Source organism: Ochotona princeps, chromosome 10 (assembly GCF_030435755.1).
Source record: "Ochotona princeps isolate mOchPri1 chromosome 10, mOchPri1.hap1, whole genome shotgun sequence".
NCBI classification, from domain to species: domain Eukaryota; kingdom Metazoa; phylum Chordata; class Mammalia; order Lagomorpha; family Ochotonidae; genus Ochotona; species Ochotona princeps.
In genome coordinates this window covers 9,481,758-9,505,501 of record NC_080841.1, presented here as the reverse complement: position 1 = coordinate 9,505,501, position 23,744 = coordinate 9,481,758, and the positions used below count along the sequence as shown (strand labels likewise).

Below are 23,744 nucleotides of genomic sequence, written 5' to 3'. Positions count from 1 at the left end.
GACAAGAAAAAGAAATCAAAGGAATCCAAATGGGAAACGAAGAAGTCAAACTCTCACTATATGCAGATGATATGATTCTTTATGTAGAAGAGCCAAGAGACTCAATACAGAGACTGCTAGAACTTGTACGAGAGTTTGGTAGAGTGGCAGGGTACAAAATTAATGAACAAAAATCAACAGCCATAGTGTATGCGAACAGCCCCAAGATGGAAAAAGACTTAACCAGCAAGATACCATTCAAAATAACAGAGAAAAGTATGAAATATCTGGGAATAAATCTAACCAAAAATGTAGGAGACTTATTCGAAGAAAACTACAAACTACTTAAAAAAGAAATTGAACAAGACCTCAAAAGATGGAGTAACATCCCATGCTCCTGGATAGGTAAAATCAATATCATTAAAATGTCTATACTGCCAAAAGCAATATATACATTCAACGCAATCCCAAACAAATTGCCCAAAACATTCTTCATGGAACTGGAAACAATGATCCAAAGGTTCATCTGGAAGCACAAAAAACCACGGATAGCTAGAACCATCCTGAAGAACAGGAAGTTAGCAGGGGAAATCACAGTTCCGGACCTCTGGACATACTATAGGGCAGTGGTTATCAAAACAGCGTGGTACTGGCACAAAGATAGAGAGGAAGATCAATGGAGCAGAATAGAAACACCAGAAGGAAACCCACACAGATACAGCCAAATAATCTTTGACAAAAGGACAAACGACAATCCAGGTAAATGGGAAGGTCTGTTCAATAAATGCTGTTGGGACAACTGGTTAATAGCCTGCAGAAACAAAAAAATAGATCCACATCTCTCACCATACACTAAGATCAGATCTAAATGGATAACAGATCTAAACCTACATCCAGAAACCTTCAAACTTTTGGAAGAAAATGTTGGAAACACACTGGAACACTTAGGGGTAGGCCCTCACTTCCTAAAAAAGACTCCAAATGCAGTAGAAATCAAGACCAAAATAAACAATTGGGACCTCATCAAACTAAGAAGCTTCTGTACAGCTAGAGAAACAATCAACAAAGTAAAAAGGCAACCCACAGAATGGGAGAAGATCTTTGCACACGACATAGGTGATAGAGGGCTGATCTCCAGAATATACAAAGAGCTACAAAACAACCAAAATGTCAAAACAAACAAGCCACTCAAGAAATGGGCACGGGAAATGGGCAAACACTTCACAAAGGAACAAACCCAAATGGCAAATAAACATATGAAAAAATGCTCAAGTTCCCTGGCAATAAGGGAAATCCAAATTAAAACATCAATGAGGTACCACCTAACGCCAGTAAGACTGGCCCACATGAATAAAAGCACCAACAACACTTGTTGGCGAGGTTGCGGGGAAAAGGGATCCCTACTCCACTGCTGGTGGGGCTGCAGGCTGGTACAGCCTCTATGGAAATCAGTATGGAGAATATTCAAACAACTCAAATTCAACATACCGTATGATCCAGCAATAGCACTCCTAGGAATATATCCAGAACACTTGTTCTATGAGAAACCAACATGCACTCCTATGCTCATAGCAGCACAATCAGTAATTGCAAAAACATGGAAGCAACCAAAATGCCCATCAACAGAGGATTGGATAAGAAAGCTATGGTTCATCTACTCCATGGAATACTACTCAGCTATTAAAAAAAACAAAATGCAGTTCTTTGTGGCCAAATGGGCCAAACTGGAAACCATAATGCTAAGGGAAATGAGCCAATCACAAAAGGTTAAATACCACATGTTTGCCTTAATTTAAGATGATATGATGTTATGTATAACATGTTATGTTTTGAATGTTATATGTTGTGTATAAACTAAATTGAAGTATAGGTGAGGTGGTCACAGAAGGTGGCTGGGAACTCGCATTTACTTTCAACATGTTGGTTACTCATTACTATGTCAATTAATTCCATAATGATGTAAATTTTTGCTGATGGTATGTTGGAGCTTTCAATTGACTGGGATAATACTCTGCTAGCTCTGTCTTCAGACCAGAGAGGGTATACCTAAGAAGACGCTGAACTTGACTGGACAATAAGATGCTGGACTCTATGTTTGGTGTATGCTTGCAATGGGGGAATCTCAACTGAACTTGAGCTGTGGTTATGCAACAAGGTGGAGGAATCCACCATGGTGGGAGGGTTTGGGGAGGGGTGGGAGAACCCAAGTATCTATGTAACTGTGTCACATAATACAATGTAATTAATGAAGTTAAATAATAAAAACAACAACAACAACAACAAAAAACAAAAATTCTATTCTAGCATCTTACATTAAGGCAGATTAGACTCTAAAAATTAAATGTAATTTGAAGATGGAGTATCATGTTTAAAAGACTGTGACAGATATTTTTGTTATACAATATTGGTAAAATGCTGTTAGTACTATTAAACAAGTTGACCATAACACTCAATTAAAAAGCCCCAATGTTCAACTGGCCATAATGCACATGTCAGAAGTATTATGATTAAGAAAATCTTGAATTGTTGCTTAGTAGAAACTTTTTTACAAGAAAAAGTGGGAGTATAGGCTAGTACAACCACTATGGAAGTCAATACGGAGAGTGTTAAGAAAAGCGAAAATTGACATGCCATATGATCCAGTTATCCCACTTCTGGGAATATATGAAAGAAAAATGAAATCTACAAGTGAGAAAGGGATCTGTCCTTTATTAACACCCAGATGCCCATTAAAGAGGAGTGTGTAAAGAAACTGTGGAATATCTACTCCATGGAGCACTACTCAGCCATTAAAAAGAATGAAATTCTACCATTTGCAATCAAATGGTCCCAACTGTTCATTACACTCGGAGAAACAGTCCATCCCAAAAGGACAAATATCATGTGTTCTCTCTGATAAACGGCAGTCTTCATGCAAAAAGCAAGCTCAATAGTCCTTTCAACACTGTTTGCTGGGGTCCATGCAATAGGTGTGGATGGCACGAAGGTGTGAAGAGAACAGCTCCCCTGCTTGGCAGGGCCTGGGGGAGCTTCCAGCTGTTTGACAGGGCCCAGCGGATTTCTCTCTGACCACCTTGACACAGTCTCACCCCTTTTTGCATGGGCACTCAAGCACCCCACTAAGAATTCTGTAATCTATTGAGGCATTGTTTGCCCCTGTGAGATGACTTTGGCAAGTAATGTGAGCTTGAGAGTTAATGTTACTGGTAATGACTTGGTGAGTGGGCTATTAACTATGCAAAGGAGTACAATTAAACCCATGCCATTTCTGGACACCTTATTGTGTGCTTACCCATTGCCCTGAAATCTGGTAAAGACATTCAGCATGCCTTCTGGGAAACGGCTTAATAAGAATCTTACAAACTAATGGAATTGATGGTAGTATGAAACTGCTTTGGCAAAAATATAGTTACTGTGACCTTAAAGGTTAGTCTGTCCTTGCAACTCTTTAGAGCATAGAAAATGTAGTTGTTTTAGCCGCTTTCATAATTTTTCAACTAGAGGAAATATAGAGCGATTTTATTAACATCGTAGAGATATACTTTTGATTATTGTTTGATTGTTTATGGGGTTGTAGAGCCTACAGTTGTAGGGGGATTTAATGTTTGAAACTTTTGTCTTAGATCTTTATGTTTTTTTCTCTTCTGATGCATTTCTCCCATTAAGTGATAGATAAGTTGTAAAAATAAAATGTTTTACTGATTAGTAGGTAACCATCTGTGCCTTAGCCTTGGAGTTCTGGCTGTCACCTAATGGCTACTTCTGAAGAATGAATAACGGTTTGCTTTAAAGAAGCTGATTATAACTTACAGAATTATCTTTAAGAGACCTGGTTGACCATGAAGTAAAAATTAATTGAACATCTGTGCATGCTGTCTTAGTTCTAAAGTTAAAGATAAAAAAATGAAACGTTTGTGCAGAGGCTGGTGATGTGTCTAAGTAAATAAAAAGGACAGCTTCTTCTTGAGCTGTAGCAAGAAGGCACCAAGTGACAGTATCTGTCTCTTTCTATATCACGGACTCCACGCATCTTCTCGAGCTCCGAACTCAGCTGGAGCTGGACTCTGGCAACAGTTTTCGCTACACCTCAGGGGGTTTTGATATTTTTTTTATTTTCATTCATTCAAAAGGTTTTTTTTTATTAATTTCCTCACTGGCTCTTAGGCCAGACAGTAGCGTTATTTGCTTCAAGAAGGTTTTAGTTTTCTTTTCATTTCTTCAGAAACACATTGGTCATTCAGTAGCATGCTATTGGACTTTATGTTGTTAATTTTCTATTTTTTTTCCTGTTGTTGATTTTGTTTTATGGATTTTCATTTAAGGGAATGGATAGTAACTGTGTAATAGATACTGCCACATCCACATGGGGAGCTACAATAAAGTGTGCATCTCTATTTTCAGATCAAAGATGGACTCCCAATGTAACAGTTAAATATATCTGGACAATAGGATGCTGGACTCTCAGCCATTGCCCAAACAGTGTCATGATACAATTAAATAGCAAAATGATGGACTTATGACTGATTGTGAAAGTTTATACTATTGCAATGACACAGGGGAAATTACTGGGGGGGGAGTAAAGACACAAGGGAGGGGAGGAAAATCCCACAGCCTATGAAATTGTATTATAAAAGATAAAATATATAATTTAATATAAAAAGACAAAGATTTATTTGATTGATTAAAGATAGAAATATTCATGCGGAATTTGTCACAAGAATATAAAATAAGTCAACTTCCTAGAAGTGTTCATTCAAAAACAGAGTGTCATCATAATGAATCAGTGGAAATTAAGTAATGAATCTTTGTCTATCAAAATGGAGACCAGAGCTACAACTTGCAGGAGATGTTCAGCATTTTATATCCACTTGTAAGGGTTAGCTACTGCACAATCATATTTAAAGCATGGATTTCAGTGTGAGATCTTAGATCTGAATTTTAACTGTTCCATGGTAATCTAGAGTATGTGATTAAACTTCTTGCAACAGTGTTTTCAATTATAAAACAAAAATTAGTGGAGTACATTTAGAGAATTGTTTTGAAAATAAAAGAGCTTAAATCAGTGATAGGGGAATAGTAAATGCTCAACAATCATTTGTTGTCTTATTATTATATGTTTTTTAGAATGGAAAATGTTTTGGACTCCATATTTTCAGAATAAAAACTAAAAATATTCAAAACAATAAAAAATAGCAAATTATATATCTTACCAACACAGTTTGGTTTTATTCCACTCCAGGCACCATTTTCTGAGCAATGAATTTGCTTATCTCCTTTTAGACTGAAGCCTGAATTACACTCAAACTGTATCACTTGTCCAAAAAAATATTCTTGATCCGGTTCTAATGCACTGATAATCCTCCCATTCTCTGGTTCTGTCACTGGTAAGCACTTGACAACTGAAAAAATAAATGCAATGTTCCAGTAGAACTGAAAAACTTTGTCATGAAAACTGTGTATGTGTAAATTCATCAATAGGATAAAACTGTGAGACATTATTTCAGTTTTCACAACCATTTAATATATTTATATGCAAGTGAAGCGTATTGCTAAGCTGGAAAATAATATATTCATCTCTGATTTGTTTCTATAGGTGTGGACAAAGAAAATTTCTACTTTGTATGCTAGTAACAGACAAATGTCTCTTAAAGAAATATGAAGCATGGAATAGCTAAATTGAAAATTTTCATCTGTGCTCCCAGAGTAACACTATTACACTCCTAAAAGAGGCAAAAGCAAATTTTATGATAATATTTACATTAAAAAGCATGCTTAACTTTCTTTCTTTGCCCACATCAGTGGGCTAAGCTAATTTGACTACTTCTTTTGATTTTGCTTTGCATTTTCTGTATTCTCCAGTCGGTATTCAAACTTAATGTTATTGCAAAAGACTTAAGTGCTTTAGAAAATGCAAATTCTGGGAAAATTTCCCTGCCCAATCACCCCAAGGATTCTAACCAATCAGGTCTGTTTTAGTTAGCCAAAACTCTGCTTTTACCATGCACCCCAGGTGATTTTAGTGAAGATATTTCCTAGAACTTCTACAACTCTTTTGTCTTATTTCCAGTTACAAAATTCTCCTTTTTAGTCAAGTACTGTGAGATCATATTTCTTCATCCTGCCATATCTTTTCTTCCTGACTTACTACTCACCATGCAACCAAGAAATACCTTTTATCTATTTCTATGATGACTAGAAATTGGATTATTGGATTAAAACTTTGCAGATGAATCTATATTTTCTCATCTTAATTATTTGTTCTATGCATCAGCAGGGGAAAAAGGCAGGATTCTCATTTTCTCCTGCATCTTTTCATTAAAATTAAGACCACAGGAAAACCTCCCTTTGTAGGAAATGGGGAGAGAGGTCAGAAGCATGTTTCCTTCAGCTGCTTCCATCGAACCCTGAATTTAGATAGATGCCTCTTCAGAAAAACTGAAAGTATCATCTTCACTCAGACAGTGGAACTTATATGGCTCATTGTTAGCATCGCAGAGCAAAGAAAAGCAAATTTTAGGTACCATATTATCTGACACTTTGAAAATCCAATCACATTTGGCTGTATTTATACTTGCTACTGAAAAACAAAAAATGTGGCAGTTAAGAGGGTTAACTAGCCACTGAATACCAAACTAGAAACCTTAAAAACAATGTGACCAAGACACGTTTAATTGCAGACTTCCATTTTAATGTCACGGACTTTTTGACAAATGCCAATTAATTTTGGCATTTTGATATATATTATAAATCAATGTGGTACCTACCTTCACAAAGGGGAATATCATTGGTCCATCCATCTACCATACATTCACGATAGTCAATGTCACCTAGCATTCTATACCTGAGAATCCAAAAAGCAAACAAACCATCACTGTTATGAGTGATGTGTGCTTAAATACAAGTGTAGGCTTAAAATCATTTTGAATGTCCAGAAAATCCATTTCAATGAAAATGAGGTTTGTGTATTTTCATTTTTCCTACTTTCTTTGTTCTTCCTTTCATTCTTCACTCTTTCCTTCTTTCTTCCCTTTGCCTATCTCACAGTTCCCAATTTTTTTCTTCTTTCTCTTTATTAAATTTATTTTCTTTCTTTGAGTGACTAACAAGTCATCTGGTACAAGGATTTGAAATCACCACAGTGATTTCACTGTATGACCAATTCATTGCTGTCTCATGCATGGTACTCTTATTTTTCCATTGAGTCCCTTTGACTACTTAATTACCTTCAATAATACAATAACCTCCAGAAGCAATGAATAAAACGAAGCAAAACTAGAATAATGGCAACAAATAACTAAACATGCATTTCCCCACATTTCTTTCCTCCATAATGCTGATATTTTGCAGACACTTCAGTCTTCCTACATAATAAAACAGTGTGATTTATTTCCACTGTTTGTCTCCATCTCTATCCTGCAGTCCTTTCCCCAAGCATGTTCAATGAATCAAGTCTGGTTATTCAAACCATCTAATACTGAGCTAACCTAATTGCTGTAATGTGTCAAGATGGCTCTTCAGATCAAATATGATCTACTTGAATATTAAATACTTGGAGCTGGATAAAATGTGCTATCATTGTCAGATGCTTCAGAACAGGGTAAAATGTCTTAATATTGCAATGGACACAAAAGGACAAAAGCATTTTCTCAGAAAAATAATGGGAAGACATTTTGATAATCACAAAGAAGTCATTTTTGGAAACAGTATTTTTCACCACCTTCTAAATAATTCTACATAGACACTTGTTTCCTTTTTTACAAGTGGGAATTACATAGCTGATTGATTTGTTCCCAATTATCAAAGGGAAGAATGAATGTATGCAGGCTTAAGAGTTGAGCACTTACCCTTTGTCTCTTACTCAAAGGAAATAAAATAATTGATAATTGTGGCAATCCTCTAGCTCTTCTATTAGGTAGAGTGTACCATCATTGAACAGAAAAGATTGCTCGTTAATCCCCAGAACACTTTCAGATACTTCTACAAAAAGCCTTCCAAGGTCCATATACATAAGGGACGTGGGGAGAGTTAGACCATGCTTTTGTAATGGCGGCTGGGAAAATGCAATGGCTTACATTTCTTCAACCCATACAGGCAAAATAACAGGAAAGTGTTCTAGAATGTCTGCTCAGAACTACTCTCTTATATGGTAAAGTTAGATTATCAAACTGAATGTCCTGTTAGGGAGTTAATACTCAACTAAACAGATACTCAGTAGAAGAGCAGTCTCTGGGTGATCCAAAAGAATACGTGAGTGGGCATTGATTACAGTTGTAGTAAGCCAACTTTAATGGTCTCCTTAGATAGATAAGCACTCCATCAACAAAATTCTCATCATGTAAGTTTGATACTCCCACAATAAAAATGAAAATAGTATAAAATAGTTTATTTTGCTGATTCAGTATAATCCAGTGACTATTTCATTAAAGAATATGTAGCTTTTTGGAAATTTAAACTGAGTAGTAAAGTTAAATTATGAAGAGGAAATAACAAAACTCAAGATGATGGTCGTAATGACCAGTAAAACAAGGCAAGAGCTAATGGCAAGTGCATAACTGTTTTTTTTTTCCCATCATGTTGTAAGTATTATGAATGCTGAGAGTGAGACAATTGAGTGACAGAAATACGAATTTTGGTGTTCTTTAATAGGTCTAGGGTTGAACCTAAAAGCAGAAAATTGATCCGGAATGAAGGAAAATTTGTAAGTGAAGAGTAAATCTAGTAGAGTCATCTAAACTTTTTTGGTTATGTATATAAAGTTAGCAGAAAGGACTGATGCACTTAATAAAAAAACTCCTTCAGTAGTTACCAAAGAAAGACTAAATTCAAAGGAACTGATAGTAATTAGGTACCTTCGATATACAAAAATATCTTCAAAAGGATTCAAGTAGTATAAATATATACACACAAAAATAAAATGACCTTAAAAATACACACAAATATGGGTCATTTTATTATCTCGACTATAAATCTCTCTTTATTTGGACTACATACCCCTCATCACATGTGTAAACAACCTTTGCTCCAAATTCAAATTCATTTCCTACTGTGAGCTGAAAGGATCCAAACGGAGTATCTCCAGGATGTCCACATGGCTTTTCTAAAATGATAAAAAGGAAAGTATATAACCTTAATATGCAAAATAAGTAACACATTTTATGTGGGAGTTGGGGCACAAGCAAATTTGACGTTACAGTAGAGGACAGCATTGAACATAAGGAAAATTAAAAATAACAGAGCTATTATTATTTAATATATATATATATGTGGGTTTTGAATTGTAGAGGATTACAATCCCTTTTTTAAAAATACTGATATATTGGTCTGTATTTAGGTGACAATAGTGACATGATTCAGCAAGTGTTGCTTTAATGTCAAACACATATATGTTCTTAATTAGAGCTTTTTGTTACTGTCATAATTGTTTGGAGTACTTACTGTGACATTTCCTTGCTGGATTAACAGACACCCATTCTCCATTCCTGCATTTCATTACAATAGCTCCAAGAGTTCTGTATCCAGGTCGGCATTTATAGACAGCCTGAGTACCCTCTGGATAGCTTTGTTCTTGCCAGGAACCAGAAAGAACTTCTATATTTTTCTTTGGTGGAGGTTCTGTACAGTCTGTAAACAATAAAACTGAAATTACCTGCTGATCATAGTCATTTAAATATAAAGTTTGTTTTTAAAAATACCCATATCAGGCTTCATCTAAAAGTTTATGAGGAAAATGAGATTAAAATGTTTATTCTGGTGCAAGAATTTTGGAGTTCACATGTAGAGTTTCCTTAATATAGATTTTCCATAAAATTTTTTGAAGACCTCTCATAGATATAAGTCCATGTAAATATTGTTCTTAATATTCCAACAACAGGGATGTTATAAAACCTCTGAAAATTGAATCTCATAATCTTGTAAGAATGTCCACTTATGTAAAATAATTTGAATAACTTGCCAGTTCATGGGGTGCATTCTATTATGCCATTCTTAATATTGTGTCATATTTCAGTATTTTTCTTTGGTTAGGAGAAATACTTACTGGACTAATTTCTAAATTCTGCTTTTATTATCTTAGTTTATTTGTTTTTCTTCAATTTTAATTTTTAGTTAGATTTAACAGACTCAATGTGATTTCTAGATGTAACTTGAAGAAATAGTGATACTCCTTTCTTCTCTCCCTGCCACACTCCTTCAGTTTCCTCCTTTCACGGCAGTTTTCTGTACATACATACAGCTTCAAAAGACATAAACAGATAGCATTTGGATAAAATAAAATCAATATTTATAATGAGAATATTAGTAAAAATATTAATCAAAATATTATGTAAAAAGTACTCAATGCAATTTACTTTAATTTAACAAAAAAAAACTAAAATAGACAATTGGCCTTCCACAACCATGAGCTGCACCATTGTGATTCAAATGGGGATCAAACACAATTTGAAAAAATTATGTGCAGACTTTTTTCTTACTATTATTCCCTAAACAATATAATGTAACATCATTTGCACAGTATTTACAGTGCATTGGGTATTATAAGTAATTTAGAGTTGATTCAGAGCACTGATATGTAGGAATATGAGCATCAGTTATATGCAACTATGACACCATTCCATGTAGGGACTCGAGGATCTGCAGATTTGGGCAATCCCAGTGGATCCTCAAATCAATTCCATTGGAGTACCAAGAGACAGATGTATTTGCATGTGCTGAATGTCAGGTAAGTCTGTGTTTGCATAAGACATACCATCTTGCAAATTCTTTCACTAAATGCAATGAAAAGATGATGAAGAATATTTAAACATTTCATTAGTTCTCTTTTGTGACCTAAGAAACCACCCCAAAACATAGTAACAACACATAAACTCCATCTCCCCTTGCTGTTTTATAGGATGGGTCTGTAGATCTTGAATGAATGGATCAGGACAGGGTCAGCCACAGTCTGGCTGCTCCAGAATTGCCTCACTCACATGTTGACCCTATCCTGGTGGGAACACATGTCAGTACCACTCATGTGATGGCTCATGATCAAGCAGGGTAGCCCAGGCTTATCCACAGACAAAAATTAACAAACCGCTCTCAAAGTGCTTTCTCTATCGAAAGGGAAGTCAGTTATCAAGTAATCAAATGTATTATATGTACTTCAGGCAGATAAATTTACTTATGAAGTAAATCCAGTTAATCCAAAAGTAAATGAAAGCATTCCAATAGGATTAGAATACAATGGAATAAAACATGCTCTGAATACAATCTGAAAAGAAACAACACATTTTGGGGGTAGCATTGTGGCACGCAGGTTAAGCAGTTGTGGTTCTGTCCATCTCCATTCGAGCACCAGTTCAATCATGGATGCTTAGCTTCAGCTCCAGCTCCCTTCTTATGTGCCTGGGAAAATGGTGGAAGACAGTTCAGGTACTTGGAATCTGTTCTTCACACAGGACATATTGATGGAATTCCAGGTTCCTGGCAACCTTTCCAATAAGTTAACCAATCATTTTTTTGAAGAAACAATGAATCAATTACTTGTGCGTGTTTGTATACGTGTATTTAAAGCAACTTAAAATGGGCAAAGAGGACTAAATGAAATAAACCCAAGTTGGAGGGTCCATCCTACAGCAATTTTTTGCATGGTTCTGTTTGCTACTCCTAGATGCAGTCTATGGGTCAGATTTTGTCCAAATGGAAAGATAATGAAGACAGGAAGAGCAAGAAAACTTAAGGAGGCTGTGCCAAGACTTATAGAATATAAAATTTGTACAGATTCAGGTAGTGCGGCTGAAGCTTGGTAACTGCTTTAGCTTAGACTGGTACTGTCACAGACGTCACAAAGTTCCAATAAACAAAAACTGGAGCTACAGAAAAGCCACTCCATAAAAACAAAAAGTCAACTAATCAGAAGAACAGAACAATTTTATGTAATACCTCTTTAATGGCTTTACAAATTTAAATGGAGAGAAACAAATCCAAAATTTAATTTTGTATACTTCTCTTGACAATTGATAGAAAGCAGAAAAAAAAATCCGTAGGCTGTAAAAGATTCAAAAACGTACATAACATATGACATAAACTTGCAGATTGTTTTACCCCAACTTTTTTTATTTTTTAAAAGATTTATTTATTTTTATTACAAAGTCAGATATACAGAGAGGAGGAGAGACAGAGAGGAAGATCTTCCGTCCACTGGTTCACTCCCCAAGTGACCGCAACGGCTGGTGCTATGCCGATCCGAAGTCAGGAACCAGGAAACTCTTCTGAGTTTCCCACAAGGGTACAGGGTCCCAGTGCTCTGGGCCATCCTCGACTGCTTTCCCAGGCCACAAGCAGGGAGCTGGAAGGGAAGTGGAGCTGCCGGGATTAGAACCAGCACCCATATGGGATCCCGGGGCGTTCAAGGTGAGGACTTTAGCCGCTAGGCCACGCCGCCAGGCTCTATACCCCAAATTTTTAATAAACATAAAAGACCTATGTAAATAGATCACACTGAGTTACACTTTAAGTCTGCACAAATTTTAAAATACTAAAATAAAACAAATACATTCTTGAATGCTACAAGAAAAAAACAAAAACAACAGAAATAGATCTACAAATTAGAAAATCTTCTATAATGAACCAATTAAGAAATCACAATAAAAGAATATATTTTGAAGTAAACAATATAAAAATTATAAAAGTATAAACTTTGGCAAACCACTTAAAAGTAATAGGATGAAAATTAAACAGATGGAAATAGCCTTAACTCAAAAGCTGGTGCCAGCACGGTGAAGGATTTCTCTGCACATCCCTCCCAACAGTGTTCTATGCCTCAATGGGTGTCACATGCCTTGCTAAAGGTATAATCCAGTTTAGACTATCCTAAAATCTGCCAAGTTCAGTAATAATTATGCTTCAACACAACAAACTGCTAAATACTAAAATGAAATTAGACATGAGACAGTTGAATAGTATCCTATAGCCAATATAAGATAGATAGAAGCCAGTTGTATACAAACTATAATTGAAATGTTAATGAAGTAGTCATAGGATATGGTTAAGAACTCACAGAGTCTAACATATCAGTCACTCAATATAATGTTAACTAACCCCATAATGTTGGAAACTGCTGTTGATGTTATGTTATAGCTTTTAATTGGTCGGAACGATATTCTGCCAGCTATTTCTTCAAAGCAGAATTGGTCTCCCCAAGAAACTGCTGAAATGAGCTGGGCAATAAGATACTGGTCTCTACGCATGGCACATGCTTGCAATGAAAGAAACAAGACTAGATTTGAACTGTAATGCTACAGTAAGGTGGAACAATTCACCATGGGGGGAGGGCACAGAGAGGGAATGGGGGAACATCAGAGCCTATGAAACATTGTTATAAAATTAAATGCAATAAATAATATATATATAATAAAAAAAGATGTATAGAACCCAGTTGTATATAAACTAAAATTGAAATGTCAATGAAGTAGTCACAGCATGTGGTTAAGAACTTGCATTTTTTTAAACATATTGGTAACTCAATACTATGTCAATTAATTCCATAATGTTATAAACTGTTGCTATGTTGGGGCTTTTAATTGATTGGGATGATACTCTGCCGACTCTACCTTCAGACCTGAGAAGGTCTCCCCAAAGCTGATGAACGTATCTGAACAGTAAGATGCTGGACTCTATGCTTGGTATATGCTTGCAATGAAAGAATCTCAACTGAACTTGAATTATGCTTATTGCAACAGGGGGAGGAATCCACCATGGGGGGAGGGTTTGGGGAGTGGTGGGGGCAATCCCAGGACCCATAAAACTGTATCACATAATGTAATGTAATAAATAAATAAATAAATAAATAAATAAATAAATACATATTTTTAAAAAAAGGAAAGTGGAGGGAAATTGTTAAAGGCCAATTGCATCGTGAAATAGCCACTTAAAAATGTTTATCGGAATTTCACAAAACAGGGAATCAAGATGGCGGAATAGGTAAGGACACGTTTAAACGGACAGAAAATTTTTAATCAGGATGAAGCAGAGAGGACATATTTCAGGAAACAGGAAAGGGCAGAACAACAGCAGAGGGGTACCTGGAGACTGACAGACACAGGAAAGCAGCGGACACAATGGTGTGGTGTTGACTGATACTCCAGTGACATTCAGATAACAGCAATCTGAAATCCACCAGTAGCCGGAAATCCACCAGCAACCAGGTGGAAAGTGTCTTCAACTGGGAGCTTGGGAGGTGAACCCAGAGAAAGACCTGTCCGTCCTGCTGGTCCGTTTGATTTGACCAGAAGCAGAGACAGAGCAGCAGATCCCAGATGGGCAGTGGGAGAACAGGGTGAATTTCACAGCCCAGTCCGCCCCCTAGGGCAGAATTGGGTGCCATTTTGCGTAAGGAGGCAAAGGCAAGGAAAAGAATTGAGTATACACTGGGCTGGGAGTGAACTCATTTCTGCCTCAGTGAACTGCATCAACGTATCATTCTACAGTGCCAGCCAAGACAGGTCTGGGTAGCCCTCAGATCTAATGGCCAGCAGATCAAGAACTGTAGTAGTGGTATGTCAGCGCCATTTTGCACATGGTGGCAATAGCTTTAGGACTGCAGGGGACAACAGTGAACTGTGCATGTGCTGAGCTCGCGAGAACTCACTGAGCTCAGTGGATTGCACTGTTCCCACAGGAAAATAATACTGACTGTGGCATCATACCGGTCAAAATAGGTCCGTGTGGCACCCAGACCTAACGTCCAACAGGGGTTCCAACAAGATCAGCACCACCAACAACCTAATTATATAGGACACCTGGTGTCTCCCTAATCCTGGGACCTACTCCAACCAGAAGTGGGAGGAAGGTTGCAGAGACAACAGTTCAGCCTTAGCATGGTATCACAGGAGGTGAAGAGTGGTGAGCCAGGAGCTGGGGCTTTGGAGACCATGGTGGAAATCTAACATAAGAACCCAGACCTGGAACTTGCTGGAAGTTGTGGCACAATTGACTGCAAGGAAAAATTTGTGTACCAACTGCAATCAGTAAAATTGCATCATAGACCTGTGGGTGACACAGCCTAGAAACCTGCCCCAAGCAGAAGACTCTGCTAACCAGAAGTACAATGACCAAAAGCAAAAGAAGAGACAAAGGCACAATGAATATTACCGAAAACTCCCCTGCAAAGGAGCAAAACCCTATGCCAACCTCAGAGTTAACTGAGGAAGACATTGAAAAAATGGGGCATACAGAATTCATAAAACTCATTTTAAAGCTTCTGATCAAAAATGAGAAACACATACAAGCGTCCAAAGAATTTAAGGAAGCAGTAAAGCAAATCAAGGCTGATATATCAGAAATTAAGAACACAGTAGAGCAAATTAAAAGTACAGTGGAGAGTCTCCAAAACAGAATGAAGCAAGCAGAAGAAAGAATCTCAGAATTGGAAGATATTTTCTGCCATCAATGGGAAGCAAACAAAACGCTGGAAGCAGAGCTGGATCAGGCCAAAAAAAGTATTCAAGAATTGAAAGACACTATTAACAGGCCAAATAGAAGAGTTATGGGAGTTTCAGAAGGTGCAGAAAGAGAAGCTGAGTTTGCAAATGTATTTAATGAAATAATAAGGGAAAATTTCCCTCATCTAGAGAAAGAATTGGGAAACAAGATCCAGGAGGGGCACAGAACTCCCAACAGGCCTGATTAAAAGTGATCTTCACCACGACATATGATCATCAAGCTCTCTTCAATTGAACATAAGGAAAAGATCCTGATGATCAGGAGCAGACCAGGCTGAATCAGTTCATGTCACCCACTGGCAAATCCGATCACCAGAACAGAGTGTGGGATGAGCCGGGTTTGGTCGCGACAAAACCAGTACATATTATGGAATGCCACGGCGTGGTTGCCTGTACTAGATATGAATGCAGCACCCAACCAGCACACGTGAGATCCAAGAAGGAAGGGAGGGGCAGAACTGGCGGGGGGGATTAAGGGGCTGGTTTCCTCGCCGGACAGCTACCCCCACTGGAGAGCGTGGGCTGGGATAGAGACAGACTAGATTATGCAAGGCTACATCACCTGTGCGCTGCATGTGGACTAGATCAGGGAAAAGCCAGGCTGGGCTGATTATTCCTGTGGGTGCAAGCATAAATTAGAGTGGGTGAGGGATGTTTGGGCATAGCTGCATAAGCTGGCACTGGGGACTAATTCTGTCAAGTCAAATCACAGAACCACATAAAGAGTGCATAAACCGGGACTGAGAGAGACCTGGGAGGGAAAAAGTGGGTTCCACCTTCCTGGGTCACTATTCCCGTGGGAGGGCATGAAAACTAGGACGGGAGCTGGGATGGCTAGATAGAGAGGCACTCAACAACACCCGTGAGGGCTGGATGGTTGAGTTGGTTAGACAGAACTAAGCTTTAATACCCATTGACAAGTGCCAGAGCCAAATGGGATGGGGGACATACTGGTCTTCTGCTACACATACTGGCAAACCAGGGTAGGGGGTGGGCCTGGTGGGGGTTATTGTGGGTCGCCCCAACTAGGCTGCAGCTCCCACTGGTTTGTGTGAGGGCTGAGTACGTGCTGGGCAGAACCAGACTGGACTGCAACACCCATTGGTTCCAGTGCAACTCGGGATTGAAAACAGAACCAACCCAGCAATTGCAACCACCAGCTGATCGGGGTGATGGACTGTGCCGGGCCCTGTGCTTGCTAGAACATACAAGAAACTAGTCTGGGAATACCTCAAAGTTTCTTTGGAGATCTCCCCAATCGAACTGCTGGACTCAGAACTCTAATCAAGAAAAGACAGAAGACAGAGCAGATCAATCATTCATCTCAGCTATATGTTGGCAGCGAAATATGGGGCAAACGGAGACTTTATAATGGACCATATCAATCAGTGGACGACCTCATCGAGTGAAACTGGCAGCGATTCATAACTGGAGAACTATTAACACCACTTGAGCACATATCTCAGAGCATGCCCCACATCCGGGACTCGGGGTGGGCGGGAAACTGGGTGGGGCTTCTCCCTCAATATCCCCCTTTACCTCAGATACAAGATGGAAACAATATGGACATAATAGTATTACCCACTTCCCTATACCCCCTGAACCTTTTTTTTTCTTTTCATTTTCTTTCTTTAACTGTAATTAACTATGTAAAGATTGTCAACAACAACACAATAAAATAGATTAAAAAAAATACAAAATAAAAAAAAAAAGGAAAACATCCTGAAATGTGCATGTGAAAAAAATCAACTGACATATAAAGGAATGCCAATTAAACTCACAGGAGATCTCTCACAGGAAACTCTACAGGCAAGAAGAGAATGGAGTGACATATTCCAGATTCTAAAAGAAAAAAAATTATCGGCCTAGGATAACATATCCAGCAAAGCTTTCTTTTGTCTTTGAAAATGAAATAAAATTCTTCCACAGTAAAGAAAAGTTAAAAGAATTTGCCTCTTTCAAACCTGCCCTACAAGTGATAACTTAAAGATGTTCTCTTGACAGAGAAGAGGAATAGCACCAAAAAAAGCCAAAGGCAAATGGGAAGAACATCCCAGTAAAATGACAACACAAGACTAAACCAATGAACAACCCATTCCTAAAATGACAGGACCAAAGTACCACCCATACATATTAAACTCTGAATGTAAATGGCTTAAGCTCAATCAAACATCATAGATTAGTAGACTGGATTACAAAACAAAACCCATCTGTTTCTAGTCTGGAGGAGACGCACTTCACCAACAAAATCAGTGGAAACTATATTGCATGGGTTTTGCTGTTTTCTGTTAGTTTTATCTCTTCAAAACACTTTCTTCTGGTTAAATCATTCAATGACTCGTAGATCATACGCTAGCATCATTTCCTTCAAGAAGGTTCTTGATTTTCATTTCTTCAGCTACACATTTAATAGCATGCTATTTAACTTCATGGTGTTGTTAATTTCTTTTTTCTCCCTGATGTTGATTTTGTTGTGTGGCTTTTCAGTTAAGGAGATGTATAGTAGCTGTGTAATGGAGACTGTCATATCTAGTAACATGTCATTTAACTTCATGGCATTGTAAATTTCTATTTTTCTTTCTATTGTTGATTTTGTATTACAACTTTTCGATTAAGGGGATGTACAGTAGCTGTGAAATGGAGACTAACATCCAGATGTGAGGATGTAGTGTGGTATGCATTTCTGCTTCCAGACAAAGATGGACTTACAATGAAGCTGTTTACTATATCTTGACAATAGGATGCTGGACTCTCTGTCGTTGTCCATGCCCGCAATGATGGACATATGACTGAGTATGAAGAACTATATTTTAATAATGATATAGAGGAACTAGGTGGGTCGGGGGAGGGAATTGGGGAGGGGATAAGGGGAATGCCAGGAGCCTATGGAAGTGTATCAACAAATAATAACAATACTACTAATAATAATACAATGTAAAATAAATAAATTGTGACCACTTTCCCTAAAAAATAAAAGTCTTTATGAAGCTCAAAAAAAGAATTTCATAAAACAAAGTTAGGAAACTGTATTTTATAAAATATATACTTGCCACAAGCTGTCAAACACACTGATTTTCCCTTGAAGATTGTGTAAAGTTTAGCACATTTGTGTCAGTGAACTATTTTTATAATTTCAGGAAACAGTTTCATCCACTAGATGGTGCTAATATCCTTTCACAAAGCTATCTACCTTTCAGCTGTCAGTGCTGCTGCACCACCACCAACAAAATGGGAACTTTCACTTTTGTCTTAAATATGTTGTTCTTCTGTTTTTACTTGATAAACCTCCATTTAATTATAAATAGAGCTTTCTGTTTTTTCAGTTTTGGGAAAAATAAATTCCTAAATTGCAAATGTAGATGTTAACACTGTGAATATTACTATTACTATTTTGATAAATTTAAATTCTTTTTTTTTTAAGATTTAATTTTTTTTTTTATTACAAAGTTAGATGTACTGAGAGGAGGAGAGATAGAGAGGAAGTGGAGCTGCCGGGATTAGAACCAGCGGCCATATGGGATCAAGGCGAGGACCTTAGCCACTAGGTCACGCTGCCGAGCCCCGATAAATTTAAATTCTTTGCACTTAATAACTTAATGCAACAAAAGAGTAACAGAAATTTTTCTATCAATTTATTTGAGTAAAATTATTCTTGTTAAGTAATGACTCTTTTAAAATTATAAGGAAATGTATCCACAAAACCCAGCAGCCTCACAGAGGCAATTTTTTTTCCCCTGGTGATTACTGTATTTGAAGACAGTGTATTTAGACTGTTTCTTAATTTTTCAAATTTAGTTACTTGCTCTTAACAACCAGACAAAAAAGACAATTTTATACCTTTTGGTGTCAGTCTGTAAACCTTTTGGTGCCAGTCTGTAAACTGTTTCTTTATATAAATATAAATAAATATATAAATATGTTCTTTATGTAAATATTCAATGTTTCCTCAGACTTCAACATTCACTTTGTATTTCTCATCTGGCTAGCTCACATTCAGCCTTCCAAACCTATCTAATATGCTGTCTTATTGTATATTATTATTATATAGTTCTCGGGCCTGGCGGTGTGGCCTAGTGGCTGAAGTCTTCGCCCTGCACGTGCCGGGATCCCATATGGGCGCCAGTTCTAATCCCGGCAGCTCCACTTCCCATCCAGCTCCCTGCTTGTGGCCTGGGAAAGCAGTCGAGGATGGCCCAGAGCACTGGGACCCTGCACCCGCGTGGGAGATTCAGAAGAGTTTCCTGGTTCCTAACTTCAGATAAGCATAGCACTAGCCGTTGCGGCTTACTTGGGGAGTGAACCAGTGGATGGAAGATCTTCCTCTCTGTCTCTCCTCCTCTCTGTATATCTGACTTTGTAATAAAAATAAATAAATCTTTTATATATATATAGTATATATATACATATATATATACATATATATATACATATATATACATATATACATATATATATACATATATATACATATATATATAGTATAGTTCTCTCTACACTTTCCTTTTTACAAACCAACTTCTCAGCCCCACCCTGCTCTGCTTTTGTACTTACCTTTGGAAACGTCTACCTTACAATGATTTCAATTTACAATACTTAAATATTTCGATTTTAGTGTAACATTGTATACTTGCAAGGCTATAGCAGCATGTGCATCCCTATGATATGCGTGAGTTAAAATAGGCTAAGCCTGCCCTGGTACAGCTGACATGGCTATGCCATTCCTGTGGGTGAGCTCTCCACCCTTCCACAGTAGTCTCTGCGGCATTCTTCCATTAAATGTGTTCTCCCTCGGAATATCTAATCTCACAAAATCACTTCATCCTACTCATCTTCCTCATCATCCATTCTATCCTAAAATTCTTGCAGGGAAGTTTTCACACTATAATAGTTCACATAAATTGTAACGGATAGAGTATATTTAATGATCCTAAAGTAGTTTATGTGTAGTGTGTTTGTCATTGACTAATTCTAGATTGGTTGAACTTACAGTAATATCTACATAGACACTATATACGAGGAGAGAAGATACTGGAGGCAACTGGGACACTAAGTCACAACTCTAAGTCAGACAATATAGACAAATATTCATGCTATTCTGAAAAGGTAGAGGATATTAGGGAGAAGAAGAAAGAATTCTTACTTATCACATTGCCATTTAGGCTGATAAACCACCATGACACATTTTCCAAATTAGATAATGATAGAAAGCATTCATCATAAAGAATATTTTCTATCGATTTACAACTATTTTTACAATATTTATAATGTATTTTTCCCTGTAGAATTAGATCAAAGTTGAAATCATTCTGTAGTTGAAGCAATGTAATATGCATCGAGATGACGTTTTTCTCTGAGTGAAATGGTATCCCTCAATGTTGGGTCTACCAGGCCTTTTGGGGTCTGAGAGGCCTCTTTGATGACCACAGCTCCAACAGCAGAAAACTCATCTCTCCTGGAGCAACAGATTGACTTTGGACAGATTTCAGCAAGGTTTTTTTTTTTGGTTTTTTTGGTTGAAAATTAGTTACAGAGAAACAGTAAGAGACATGGAGAGAGAGAGAGAGAGAAAGAGAGAGATCTTCCATTTACCAGTTTGTCCCCCAAAAAGTCCCAACACCCAAAGCCCAGCTGGGAGCCAGGAGCTTCCTCTGGGTCTCCCACGTGGGTGCAGGGTCTGTTCTTTTGCCAGGCCATAAGCAACGAGCTGGATCGGAAGTGAAGAAACCAGGACTCAAACAGGCACCCATATGGGAAACTGACATTGCAGACAAAGAACAGGTGGCTCAGCCACACACCGGCCCTTGGTCAGGGTTTTAATTTATTCACCTTAATCATTTTAGAATTTCTGACCTGTGGCTTAATTTCATATAGTACAATTATTGGGATTTAATTTTTTTTTTTAAATTCTACTTTGAAATTTGACCAAAATACATTTCAAAGAGCTCGAACTATGTAGTTTGGTTGAGGAAGTGTGGTTTTAAACTTTGTCCTGTAAATAAATATCACACAGTTCTGAGCAGTGATAGTGACTCCCTGAACCAGGACATTTACAGGAAGAAAAAAGTCATATTCTTGCACAACAAGGGATGTGAATGAGGATACTGTATTGTATCTAATAGCTCCTACTTGTTACCCAATGCAGTACAATGGAAAACAAACAAAACTGAGTTTTTGAATTCTTCCTGTGGGACATTATTCTTAAATATTGGATAGCATTTTTTGTAAGAATGCTTATTTTTTTACAAGGAAGAAACAATTTGTGAAATGCTGCACTAATATGTCTGGTTGGGTTAATTAGATACTCTTTTTACAATTTCTCAATGGGATAGTCAATGTTCAAACAAAATCCAAACTTAAAGCCAGAAGTAAAGTTTGAAGCTGTTGAAGCACTAATTTTTAACTGTCATGGTGCTGAGTGAATGAAGTTCCTGTTGGGTATGGCAGAGTGATGGAAATTGCTCAAATCACAAGCTGGTTCGATTTCAGAGATCATTTAGCACACATGGAATGATGCAGGAGTCCCATTTCCCTTAGAAGTTCGTGGAGTGTTTTTCTCGGCTAACCTTGTGATTTATGTGTACTTTTATGAATATTATGAAGCTAACCACAGCATTACTTACTCACTCAAGTTTAACTGTTAGGAAATCACAAGAAACATTATTATTTTTAATATGACAAGCACAGCTGTTGCTCAAACTGTTGCAGATACTGATAGCACATTCAAGCACATGCGCATGAAAAATCAAGTATAACTGAAACAAGTCATCTGTAATTAAATTATGTAAAGGAGTTTACAATTTAATTATCTCATATGCTTTGTAACTCCCTGTTTTAATAATATTTCAGATTCTACTTTATATTAACGTATTTAATTAAACTTGATCTTTGGTTTTTCAAAATACCCAGAAGTAAAGTAATTTAGTTGTGACAAATACCGTATATTCAACTACATTTCAATCTTCAATAACACCTTCTTTCTAAGGAGATAAGGAATTTTTGTCTACAAGACTTCCCTTAGACTTTGCAATAGCAGTTGCAAATAATGTGTTTCTTCAGAAAAACTTCCAGTTAAATCTTTCATAAAATTTGAAATGTTTTTAAATTGTTAAGAAGTATATGACTATACATAAAGCATTTTGGTGAAAACTTTAAATGTAAAAGGTGATTTACTTTGCATAATAACTGCAAAGGAAATCATGCCAGATTACAGATTTCTAAAACATTCATTAAAATGTTTCTTGATGTTTACATTAAATAGAAGTATAATGGGTAATCATATATGCTATTCATATAAGCCACTTATCTTTTTTAACAGTTTTAAGAATTATACAAATGCTAAGTTACAGGCCAGTAATTAAATCGCAATTTCTAGACAAAAATTCGATTACAATTTTTAAGAACTTCACTAGCAAATGTTTCGAATTAGTGGACAAAGTAGTTTCAAGAGCAGTAGGCAAAAAGATTTCACTTTTAAACCTTACCTTGCGCTACACAGACAGTGCATATCACAAGCCAGACCACCTTTGCTAGAAGTTTCATTTTGGGAATCTTTCAGAAGTACATTGACGAGCCCACACTGCTCCGCCTGTCCAGTTTTCCTCTGCTGAAAATGGAAAATTAGAGCTGAATGTCGTTGCTCCAAAAGGAAGTTGAAACACAGTTTGAGAAATGGGGAATTGGTGCTCCGCCCATCAGAAACTGTGCAAAGTAAACTAAAACTCAGCCAAGAGCCCAGCAGCTACAGGGTTTGAGTCTGTTTCTCACTGCACTCTCACAGAGTTAATGCTGTAATCTGCTTTATGATTCCTTCTTGTAATCCGGCTGTGTTCTTCTTTGGAACAAATTCAGGCTCTCGAAATGGGCGAAGCAGCAACAAGTGGATTCATCTGGCTTGGGTGACCCCTCTGATTACTCAAACTGTTTTCAGCTCTGCTGAGTGTAAACTACAAAAGGAAGACTAATGAAGCTCTTTTAAAAATCATTTACACAACTTCATGTTGAGCAATGTTTTCAGAATCAACACAGTCATGATAGAAATACATTTTGTTCAAAATGCCATGCTGACTGATTTTGAAGGTCTAATTTTCTGGCAGTTCATGAAAATGGTCTTCTAGAGATGTTTTATGTGTGTGTAAAGCAACTTCCTCCATGTTATTTGATGTAAATTAATTTACTAATTTTAAAGACAGGAGATTGAAATATTATTTAAAAAAAAAAATGAAGACCCCCTCGTATGTGCTCAAGACCATTGTGCTTCATCAAACCAGTGAGCATTTTCCCCAGAAA

General features: G+C 37.1%; 1 protein-coding gene across 3 annotated transcripts in view; it reads right to left on the bottom strand.

Moving 5' to 3' along the window:
* LOC101518037 (complement factor H) overlaps positions 1–23,061 on the bottom strand; it is a 145,876-nt gene extending 122,815 nt beyond the window's left edge. For all 3 annotated transcript variants that reach the window (XM_058668965.1, XM_058668960.1, XM_058668961.1), the window contains exons 1-5: positions 22,940–23,061; positions 9,415–9,600; positions 8,971–9,076; positions 6,744–6,820; positions 5,190–5,378 (exon numbers count right to left, since the gene is read on the bottom strand). In XM_058668965.1, coding sequence (XP_058524948.1) covers positions 5,190–5,378; positions 6,744–6,820; positions 8,971–9,076; positions 9,415–9,600; positions 22,940–22,997 — 616 coding nt within the window. In that variant the 5' untranslated portion in view covers positions 22,998–23,061. The remainder of the gene's footprint in view (positions 1–5,189; positions 5,379–6,743; positions 6,821–8,970; positions 9,077–9,414; positions 9,601–22,939) is intronic.
* Positions 23,062–23,744: the final 683 nt, after the last annotated feature.